Genomic DNA, 12,160 nt, shown 5'->3' on the forward strand with positions numbered 1-12,160 from the left:
TTTTAAGTAAATATTTTTTGGAAGTGTGGAACAGATTAATTCAATTTACATTATTTCTTATGGGAAAATTCGTTTTGGTTTACGAATTTTCGACTTACGAAATGTCTCTGGGAACAGATTAAATTCATAAGCTGAGGTACCACTGTTTATGTAGAAATACCAGTTTAAGTGTGAAAATTGCTAAAATATTTGCAAACCACAGGAAACAATAAATTAATTTTATTTTTCACAGTTTAAGCACTTCTTTCAGTCCATTTAAAATTTCTAAAACATTCTGATCATAGTAAATATACATACTGTAGTAGTAAATTAAAAAAAAACAATATTTCGATTCTCCATTTATTTACAATAAGTACAAAGTCAGAACTATGTACATTTTTTATGACAATTAGTAAGCCATACCAGCTTGTCATGTGACTAGAACTAATCAGTGTATGATTGTGAAGTACAGATAAGAACACCGTTAAGCTTTAAGGTCAACTAAGCTTACGGGGTTGGACATAAGCTGCACAAGTACAGTAAAACGTTTTCAAAAGACATCAATAATCTGATTTAAGGTTTACAGTGAGTAATATTAACATCCATTAACAGAGGGGAGAATATAGTGTCTGAATATTCAAAACTTTTAACTAATGGAATAGGATAAAGGGCTTTAATTACTGTATTCATAAAGTTTTAAGTGATTCAGATGACTTCTTGCATAGCATTGTCTTCATATGATTAACTAACAAGCAAAGAAATCATACAGAGATCAATATCCATAATATGTTTTTGTTCCTGCATGGTTAACTAGCTTGCCCTAAATATTATTACTTTGGAAGGGTAGATCACTAAGGTATAATTATGTCACTGACCAGGTAAATAAGCACCTTTCTGTTATGCAATAATTCCAAAGACAGATGCAACATTCCCATTGCAGTCTTTTAATTATATAACTTACATAAAGTTCATTGGTTGTTTAGAGTTTATGTCCATTTAATTTGTATCTCATCGATATAATTGCATACGTAACTGCACACGCACACATGAATTCCTTAACATTAGTAGTAAGTAATCACAAAATTTGTGCCACAACAATATACACCAAGATTACGTAATATAATCCACGTGTTCATTATCACAAGGATAAATATGAGTGTTATTCACAGTCCTCAAACATCATTCAAATCCATGACAACCAAGGATGGAGCAGTATAGCTCCATTATTAAAAGAAAGCCTTTTGAAAATGATATGTACAAAATCACTGATAATGCCATAAAATTTGTCTGAATATTCGGTGGTAATATGTAACCCCAAAAATGTAATGCAGATATACAGCAATTATAGAACTTGGAGATAAAAAAAACATCCAATAATACAGTAAATAACTTGCATTAATAATCACCTTTCCTCTTGTATTTTAATTGTAATATTTTAATTGACATACAATTCCCATTGTTGAGGATAGGAAGCCTGTACTTAGGCTGATCGATGCCCCTCCCCTTCCCTTGATCTTCTGTAGGATGCAACCCCACAAGTTGCCTAACTCATGGATACCTAATTAATGCTAGGTGAACAGAAGTATCAGGCAAAACGAAACATCCTCAGCTATTTCTGTCCTGCCTGGGGATCAAACCATGTGAGTGAGAGTTGGGGATGTAGACCACTGAACTACAGGAACCATGAATAAGAGATCTGAATTATAGCTTCCTGCACTTAACAATTCATAATTTATTATAAATAATATAAATTTACATTCAATGATTACCTTTAATTTTATTTATTACATAATACATGTACATACTGTATTGTAATAATTTTCCTAAAAAACTCATGTCATACAGTATATGGCATTTTAAGTTTCTTTTTTTACAAAATTGAAAATATACATTATTGAGCAAAAGAAATTTATGAAGCAACTGGAGATGGTTCACATCTTTCAGAAAGTGTACTGACAACTTGTTGGAACTTAGCATGTCGCTCTTCACTATCAGCAACAGCACCCTTACTTCCCCATAGGAACTTAAGGTGGAACTCTGTGCGAAACATGTCAAGTGTTAAGTCGTCAAAAGTATTGCAATCGGGCAAAATATGCTCGGCATTGCGACGATACAGAGTCAGGTTTTGTGTGATGGCTCTGGCCTCTTGTAGATGTGCAAACAGCATCTGCATACCATAATCAGCTGCTGTGCTTTCCCACTGCAGTATTGATGAACCCTAAAATGGAAAAAGATGTTTAAGATTAAAATATAACATTAAGAGCCTTGCTAAAACAAAATATGCAATTGGTTGACTGTACAGTACACTAAGTACTTCCTGCCTGAAACGCTATGCGTAATAGTGGCTTTAGGCATTGTATGTACTAGCTGTATCTATAAATCTATCAATTTTTGTAAAACCTCTTGTATGTATGTACTTTACCTGAATAAACATTTATTTATTATTTATAAATTTTGTAAATGGTAAATTTGAGTAGCCTGGTCAAGTTTTCAATTAGGTTTTTACTGGATGATCTTTCCCAGCACAGCATTTTCATCAGTTAATAAATTGTTACAAAATCTACATATTTTGAAACTTATTTGCACTTTATCAGTCTGATGTATTTTAGTGTCAATATTATGCAGTAATTGGTCCAATGACACCAAAAGCATCATCTGATCTCTAAACTTGCAAAAATTACTCCCTTAATTATTTTAATTGTCTTCATGACCCGACTTGTGTATTTCAAGAGTACATTGTGGGCACCATATTGGGAACTGGAAAATCAGGGGTCACTTTTATCAACCATTCAATCTCTAGACCCATGTATTTTTGTTCCCAAGATTTCAAGATTATGAACTTACCATAAAATTTTTTAAGGAAAGTTCATAATGGCTCATACAACCCAAAATTTATATGAACTATTTTCAAGAATGCAGGTCTTTTTTTTATTATTTTTTATTCTGTACTTCAAAAGTAATGTTCTGGCAATGAAAGAGAGAGAACACAGAGTACAGTACTGACAAGGATTTTCATTCTTCTTCTAAAAAAAAAAGGCTCTATTCCAAAACAAAATTGTTCTGCATAAAGATTTTGACAGTACTTTGATCTTGAAGTAATTCTACCCCAAATACCTTCCATCACATTTGCATGGGAGATGGTGGAATGGGCATTATTCGTTGAAAGCAACAGACTTCACATAGAAAATGGTATGTAACATCAATCACTTATCAACCAACCGTGCCCACTGAGTAAATGGTCTATTATGTAGGTAGGAAGAATGTTGAAAGTTTAACATATGTCTAGTACTGTAGTTACAATGTTTCTGTAAACATATTTGCCTGAACAGTTGGCTGGCATGTGCCGAGGAGAGGTAAATTATAGCATGCAGTTCATAATTTAAATATTATCCATACAAATATTTTTATAAATCGGGAGATACATTGGGTCACATTAAGACAAAATTTATACTATAATGCCCATAATAACCTTACAAAATTGAACAGTGTGAGCATTTACAGATGGCAAGATCCATTGTGGGGTGCTTACGTTTCCAAATCCTTTATGACAGTTTGAGTATTGAATTTTCAAGTGTGTATATTTTAATTAAAATATTGTGCTTTTTATGGTAAATATTGAGGAATGTTAAATTTATGAACTTTTATGTTTTGTATTCAGGTATACCACATTTAAACTAAAGCATATACTGTACTGCACTTCTTTTTTGCTTTATCTTTTCGTTAGACCATTCATTTTGAAACATTTTGACAAAATTCATAATTATAATTCAAAATATAATATGTAAAGCAACAAAAAAGCTAACTATTTTGAATCTCTTGTGTAAGGGTCCTGGGAGGGCTGGACCATTTATGTCTAGACAAAAAGCTGGACTGTTAAAGCATTAATATGAAACTTATATTGAGTAAAATAATTATCCTTACATGTTTGTGCATCGAGTAGATATCATTGAGATCCCTCTCACATAAGAGTATGAATGGAAGTAGATGAGGAATGGTAGTGTTGGGGGCTTGAGGGTTTGTGCATTCATTCATTGCTTTCACTGTTGACCTCAACTTGCTTTCAAAGTTGAATGCAGAGTCTGTAAATTTTTGACGTACTGTGTGCCACGTGCTGGTTAACCTTTGGATCTGCAGGACAAGTAACACAAATGAGGAGAGAATTAATACTCTCACACAGATTACAAAATAAAGCACATACTGTGTGTGTGTGTGTGTGTGTGTGTGAAAATTACCTAAGTGTAGTTACAGGATGAGAGCTACACTCATGGTGTCCCATCTTAGTTAGGAACAAATGAGTTATATGGATCCAGGAGTAATGATGAACCCTGAAATACTATGTGTATTAGTTATTATTTTTTTTAATTGATACCTTCATTGACAAATTGTTACTTTTTTGGATGTGTTAAAAAACTAAAATAATGTATGTAGTTTCCATAATGAGTGGAGTGGGTTTACTATGAGGAAAATAGGTGCTGCTTTACTTTTGAATAGGCATCTCCATTACATCCATACCAAATATTATAAAGTATTATAAACATTCACACAATTTGGATAAAAAATGGATGCTAATAACTAAAATCAACATATAACTGCACTGAATATTGTATTTGGGAGGATAACAGGATGGATGGTGGGGGAAACTGGGGGGATGGATGGATGGTGGATGGGGGACTGGATGGATGGATGGTGGAGAGGAACTGGATGGATGGATGGATGGTGGAGGGGCAGGTGGCAAAGTGGGTGGATAGGCTGGCAGTAGTGGACTGGCAGGTATCAAGGCGGGCAGTAGCGAGATGGTTGGCAGAGCTGGTCACCCTCCCCCTGCTATCTCCATCCCCCCTATCCTGCTTCCTTCCCTCTACCTCCACCCCCCTCATCCCCCACACCAGACCCTTCCAACTGTACCCCTCCCAGCCATATAGAGGTATTAAATTTTTTTTATTAATACGGCGTGCGTCTTTGCTACCAGCTGATGGATTGGGAGGAAGACTCCCTGAGGGCCTGTCATTAAACTCTTATTTTTTACTGACTGGTTGTGACTGTGAATGCCTGATTGACTGTGAATGCGTGACTGACCATAAATGCCTAACCGGTTGCTACTACAACTGTGAATGCTTGACTGCCTTTGGTTATGACTGCCTGTGACTGGTCTTGACTGAATGCTTAACTAACATGTTGTGACTGTAACTGGCTGCCACATAACAGAGGCAGTGAAATGTGTGAAAAGAAAATCTGAAACTAGTGATGCAGATATGAATGCGCTTAAGATGAGCAGGGGATGATCTCGCCACCTCCTTCCTCACCGTCTTCCATACGTCAACAAGTCCGCAGTAAAGGTAAAGTGCAGTTAAATGTTCACTTATTTTATTTATGGTTTATATTTATACCTGATTATTTTGTGTATGAAAATATTAGTAGTATTCTGTATAAAATGTATTTTTAAGTTAATATTTTTGGGGGTGTGGAACAGATTAATTAAATTTTCATTATTTCTTATGGGAAAATTCGTTTGTTTTCGTATTTTTCTGTTTTCGTAACGTCTCTGGGAACGGATTAACTACGAAAACTGAGGTACCACTGCATAATCGCATTTTAAGAGTTACAAGTAAAGAGTTACATTCTTCAAGAGTAAACTTGAAGAATGATTTGCCCCTTATGATAATTATTTTGACACTGGCACCCGACTATAACAATCATTCTCTAAACACATGGGGAAGGGGCTAATGTATGATACAGAAATTGTATGAATAGGTGTATTTTTATAATGTCACTAATTACACACAAAAGAAGGTGTATTTAAGCAAAAGTGCAAAAAATTTGTGCATTGCAGTTTAAATTATCAAACCCACAAAAATAACAAACATCTCCTCACCTCAGGAACACATAGGCCCAACATAATACCCGTAAAGCCATAAAGGTTTCCCATGGCAGTCTTCGTGTCTATGGCTACTTGTATCCAACGGTGTATAACTTCTGACCGTTCATTCAGATCTGGAGTCAACAGTATGGTCACAGCTACCAGAAGCTTCATGCACTCTGTCCTGAAAAACAATGAGAAAATTAGGGCATGTGAAAAACAAATATGAAAATATATGAGAGAGACTATTAGCTGGAATATGGAGGCATTAAGATTAGTTTATTTTATACCACAGAAGTGGGCATTCAGTTAATGCTGAACCAACATGTACACATGCTGAACAGCAATTTAATACTAGTTTCAAGTCTGTGGGTATATTGGAATGTGAAGACTATTCAGTAATGGGATGTGAAGGTACAGAGAACTTAAAATTAATGGATTTAGAATGTCTAGGGAAAATTAACATGAGACCACATAAAAAATAAGCTCCCAGAAAGGCATGCCATCACCAATATACAGTATTGTATAGAGAAATATAATGTAATAAAATAATAAAACCAAATGATAATGTAGACATAAATTGTCTCATAACTCCACTACCAGTTCTTGCCTCTCAATAAGGTCCGTCCTGAGTTGTGCGCCATGAGGAAGTGTGACCAGCTCAATGCCAGATGTCACTCCAAGACCAAGGTCGGTCTCACCACTACCATTTAGGAGCTCCAAGTCAACTTGAGTTAGATGTGCTGCTAATACTCTATAGAAAATGGGATAAAAAAACATTCATTATAGGTTCTGATATGAACTTCAGCACAGTATTACACCTTTTCATTCTTATTGTCATGCAAATGCACAGAAGTTACAAGATATGAAAAAATATTAAAAACCTTAGCTACATGAAATCTTTATTTCTCACCTTGATCCACTCTCCAGAAGCGTATTCTTTACACCTTTGAGAGCTGTGGCATCAAGTGGTTTATTTTCTATAGAGTTTAAAAGGAGAGTATTGAAGTTCTCAAGATCAAAGGCTGAGGTCAAAATCAATTCTGGTAGACTAAAGAGCACAGGTTCCTCATCTACAACAGAGTCTTCTTCCAACTGCACACTCCCAGTATCGCCGAAGGAGGTCTGGCTGTCTCGACTTAAAAAAAAAAAAAGGCAATTGGGGGCAATTTATTAGATCCAAAGTTTTCAAAACATCATTAGTCTCTAAAACTAATAAATGCATTTGCATAAAAACCCACAGTTGGGCATTTGTGAAATTTATGTAAATTTATGGATGAATGGTTAGTTACAGACAAGATACCTGGTTGATGGGGTTCTAGGAGTTGTCCTACTCCCCAAGCCCGGCCCGAGGCCAAGCTTGACTTGTGAGTTTGGTTCACTAGGCTGTTGCTTGGAGCGGCCCGCAGGCCCGCATACCCACCACAGCCCGGTTGGTCCGGCACTCCTTGGAGGAAACAATCTACTGTAGTTTCCTCTTGAAGATGTCCACGGTTGTTTCGGCAATATTTCTTATGCTCGCTGGGAGGGTGTTGAACAACCATGGACCTCTGATGTTTATACAGTGTTCTCTGATTGTGCCTATGGCACCCCTGCTCTTCACTGGTTCTATTCTGCATTTTCTTCCATATTGTTCACTCCAGTACGTTGTTATTTTACTGTGTAGATTATTTGATCTCTCTCTCGTCTTCTTTCTAGTGAGTACATTTGGAGGGCTTTGAGATATTCCCAATAATTTAGGTGCTTTATCGTGTCTATGCGTGCCGTATATGTTCTCTATTCCCTCTATTTCAGCAATCTCTCCTGCTCTGAAGGGAGAAGCGAGTACTGAGCAGTACTAAAGACAGGACAACACAAGTGACTTGAAGAGTACAACCATTGTGATGGGATCCCTGGATTTGAAAGTTCTCGTAATCCATCCGATCATTTTTCTGGCTGATGCAATATTTGATTATGCTCCCTAAACATTAGGTCGTCAGACATCATTATTCCCAAATCCTTTACATGCTGTTTTCCTACTATGGGCACATTTGATTGTTTTGTACCCTGTATTATGTTTAAGGTCGAGTTAAGAACTCTTAAACTATTTGTACCCGGATGGGGTTTTGAGAGTTTTCTACTCCTTGAGCCCAGCTGGGGCCAGGCTTTAATTCAGAAAAAAAAATTATTTTCTAAAATAGTGTGTTTAATTAAATCTGTATCATTCATTTCAGAGTAAATGAAGAAGTAGGAGCACAGGATTACAAAGTATGGTCATATATAGATATACAAATTGAATGTGTTAGGAGGTTGAATGATCAGTGTTGGAAAAAAGTGAATACAGGTATGATGAGTACCTTTAAGAGCAGAACTATTCAGTTGCTACCTATAATAAAGAGCCCCCTTTGTCCTTGGATGGCATGCCCATTCAGGTAGGACAAACTAGCATCTGAGCAAATTGAATTTTCAAAGATCCTTATAAGATCATACTATCATGGAAAATTGTCTATCAAGAAGCTGCAGTAAAAAAAGCAAACCGGATCTTAAAAAAATAAAACAAACTTCAAGGAAAAGAATGTGGTTAATCGGCTATACTGGTGCACCTTCATTGTGGCTACTGTTTCTAAACATGGGGACCTCATCTTCAATGGACATATTAACTGCTTTGGAAAAAGCTCAGTGCATCGCAATAAAAAAATCATCCTAGATATACGTCAACTCTCATGCCAGGAAAGGTAGAGGGCTCGAGGCCTAACAACATTACAAATCGGACATGACACGGCTGATCTCAAGAGTCCAGTAAAATACTGAACAAATGGGAAGAAGTTAATCCAGATCACTTTCAAAGGTCCAGTGTAACTTACAAGGGACAGTATCTTCAAATCACAGTATAAGACAGTCAATAAGTGATGTACTTTCACCCATAGAATAATTGAACCATGGCTGTATTATCCTATTAAAACTTTCCGAAGTTCATAGAACATCACACACTATGTGCATAATTAGGTGCTTTACTAAGCATACAGTATTTATGATCCTATTGTATATACACTATATTCCAAAGAGTTAATAAAACCTTACATAAACCTGTATATATAGACTATAACTTGGTCTGGTAAACTATTTAATTTTTTTCTACAATTTTTTAAAATGATTGATATTACTGTACTGTATTTGTTGAACTTACTTCCTGGCATCGCTGGCAGATGTTTGTACCGAGTCACCAGAACCATTACCAGAGTCTGAACCTGACGGCTGATACATCTCTGACAAGCGAGAGTGTCGAGGAGTCGACGTTGTATCTGTACACACTGTAACACCTTCACTGTTAAAATTGTTGTCAATTTCACTACTCCCTGTAGGAGTCTTGACATCATCTGCTGATGGCTGTGTCTTAGAGTCCTTTATTTCATCTTCATCAAGCTCGTCAATTTCAGCATATAATCGTTCATTAATAGTTGTTGTTTGTGGCTTCTTGGGCTTAATTTTAATAGATGGAACACGTGAAGGTTTGGGTGGTGGCTCCTCCTCTGATAATCGTTCTAATGGCTTGCTGTCTTCATGGCTTCCAAGACCTGATTCAGCAGACACACTGGAAAGGTGTTCAGAGGCAATTGTAAAAGATTTGGATACCATTTTCCGTGGCAATGATTGAGAGGTAAATTTATTTTGCTCTACAGATGGATGAGAACCAATTACTCCATCACTGCTGCAGCTCTTCTCATCAATCCTGCTAGGGACTGAAAAAAGAAGCAAAATTTCAATACTGTATATAAATTGCCAAAGGCTCCCCTTGCATAATTAATGTTAATATAAATTGGGTTAAGAATAAATTACCATATGTATCAGATATGCAGCAGCATAACTGTATGAATTATCTACATAAAAAAATTCTTCACAGATTTATTCCCAATACATACCTCCTTCAGGTGGCTCATCAGGGGGTCTGGAGGTACTACTGCTCCGTGTTTTAATGGGTAGTGAAGGTGCTGTATCTCTTCTCATCCTGGGTGGAGAGTGAGCAGGGCTCCTCACTATGGTGCAGCCCACGCCTACAGGGCTGCTGTAAGAGTGTTGGTGTCGCAGCATAGTTCCACCAATGATGCCACCCCTAAGAATTTAAACCTAATTAAGAACAGTGTTTCATAAGTTTTTATTTCAGAATTTCTATGCATAATTTATTATTTCCTTTAAATCAATAATTTTGTATATACAGTATTTTTTTTTAGACAATAAATCTAGAAATTGGACTGTATACAGATATATTAATGGCTAAATTTTACAATTAATCTGCTAAACAGACTAAAGATTACTGAGCATTAACAACTCGAAAAATATGAAATTACAGTAACTCGCACATCACACAATTTACCAAGGATATCGCTAATGAGAATGTGAATCTTAACATTAATATTACATAATGTCTTACCCAGGAATAGTTTCAGATGACCTGTTGATTGGTCTACTCAGAGTGCCATGTTGAAATGTATGGGCAGTTTGAGCGGCATACTTGGAAGCGTAAAAGCTCAATGGTGCCGTGCGATTTACTGGAGTTGAGATCCGAGCACCAGATGAAACTGTGATGGGCTTCTTGCCACCAACATATGCCCTTACCAAGTCAGGGATAGAGTCATATGCATCATCTTCTAACTGGTATTGTATCCTTTCATAAACTGTGTTAGGTTGCACTACTGTCTAAAGAAGAATATACATGTCAGTACAACATCATATCACATCATTTATACCCCCATATTCTACTTTCATTGCATCAGTCTCAAAGATAACAGTTTATTATAGGAAGAAATGTTTAAAGGCATATCAAAATTACAATAATCACTTCACCATACAGTATTTACCACACTAAACAGCATTACAGAACCCCTGCCACCACACCAATAACTCACCTATGGCAGCACCCCACTACTCCATAAGACTAGGTGTTAGTACAGTATTTTGCTTCTTATGACTTGAATAAAAAAAAAATCGTGTAGTCTTCTTCCTTACCACTTTTAATGCATTTTTTTAAATATATCAATATGAAACAATGTATACAATTGGATAAGCTTAGATTGAGGGAAAGACCTGGGTAAATATTGGTTTGGGGATAGAATTGTTTGGTTTATGGAACAAATTATTGGGTAACAAAATTGATGTAGGATTGCCGAATTGTTTCAATTGAAGGTTAGACAAAGATAGACATGGAGTTTGGCTGGGTATAAAAAAAAAGCTGCCTTATATGCATCAACAGGTCATATGCAGCTTTCTATATTATTGTATTCTTATGTTCTCAACCCTCACTTTTTTACCCATTAGCTCACTATGGCTGTCCACCTTCTCTTTAGTCTTCTTCTCCAACTTCTACCCTCAATTTGGTGAATACATTCTGTTTGTAACTCTTATTATACATGCATTAGAACACATGGCCAAACCATCTTGGTAGATTGATTTATTCCTTATTCTTTTTTCCATTTAATGTGGTTTCAATGCTACCTACTTGCTTCTTATCTTCCTTTCTTGTTAATCACAATCTAAGCTTCCACTGAACCAGCCACATTCCTTCAATGACTCGCTTTCATTTTATTCTAAACTTTGCTAGAACAAATTGCTTCTTTTTCACTTACACCCTGCGGGTTTTCCTCTTGTCAAATTCAAGAATATTTGTTATCCTTTGATCTGGGGCCAGCTTGATCATGATACCTTATCAACCAGGCTGTGATTCATAAGTCAGGCTGCGAGCAGCACATCCAACAGCCTAGTTGACCAGACGACGAACCAGGAGGCCTGATCAGAGACCAGTCTGCGGGAATGTTGATCCCCAGAACCTCCACAAAGTGGGATTCACTGGTGCTTTATTGGTCAGTGAAGCTATTTTTGCTTGCATCCTAAAGATAGATCCACACAGCCATCACAACCTGGTTGATTTGATATTTGCAACAGCAACTTCTCGACCTCTTGAATGCTTCAACATTAGTTCGGGCAATATTTCTTACATTTGCTGATGGAAGTTGAAAAGTCGATTTGTAATGGTCAGTGCCCTCTAATTGCACTTGTGGCACACCTACCTTTCTTTAGGTTTATTACATATGTCCTACCATACCTTTCGTGTTTTTTGAGCCGAATTCTGACTCTCTGCACCTATTTTCATTTCCAAATTACGACTTTTTATGCCGAAAATATGCCAATTACTGAAAACGGCAATAAGTCATATTTTGCCCAAACCACCCTGCAGTTTTCAAAATATCTGAAATATCGGAAATTTGACCCCTAAGCGAGATTTTTGAGCCGAATTCTGAATCTCTGCACCTATTTTCATTTTGAAATTACGACTTTTTATACCGAAAATAT

General features: G+C 36.4%; 1 protein-coding gene across 7 annotated transcripts in view; it reads right to left on the minus strand.

Moving 5' to 3' along the window:
- Positions 1 to 325: 325 nt before the first annotated feature.
- The window catches only part of LOC123754053 (breast cancer anti-estrogen resistance protein 3 homolog), a 166,942-nt gene continuing 155,107 nt past the window's right edge, over positions 326 to 12,160 (minus strand). For all 7 annotated transcript variants that reach the window (XM_045736191.2, XM_045736190.2, XM_045736192.2 and 4 more), the window contains 8 exons: positions 10,245 to 10,510; positions 9,736 to 9,926; positions 9,003 to 9,555; positions 6,750 to 6,974; positions 6,447 to 6,590; positions 5,852 to 6,020; positions 3,901 to 4,107; positions 326 to 2,197 (listed from right to left, as the gene is read on the minus strand). In XM_045736191.2, the coding sequence (XP_045592147.1) occupies positions 1,889 to 2,197; positions 3,901 to 4,107; positions 5,852 to 6,020; positions 6,447 to 6,590; positions 6,750 to 6,974; positions 9,003 to 9,555; positions 9,736 to 9,926; positions 10,245 to 10,510 (2,064 nt within the window). In that variant the 3' untranslated portion in view covers positions 326 to 1,888. The remainder of the gene's footprint in view (positions 2,198 to 3,900; positions 4,108 to 5,851; positions 6,021 to 6,446; positions 6,591 to 6,749; positions 6,975 to 9,002; positions 9,556 to 9,735; positions 9,927 to 10,244; positions 10,511 to 12,160) is intronic.

This window comes from Procambarus clarkii, chromosome 6 (assembly GCF_040958095.1).
Source record: "Procambarus clarkii isolate CNS0578487 chromosome 6, FALCON_Pclarkii_2.0, whole genome shotgun sequence".
In the NCBI taxonomy this organism is placed as follows: domain Eukaryota; kingdom Metazoa; phylum Arthropoda; class Malacostraca; order Decapoda; family Cambaridae; genus Procambarus; species Procambarus clarkii.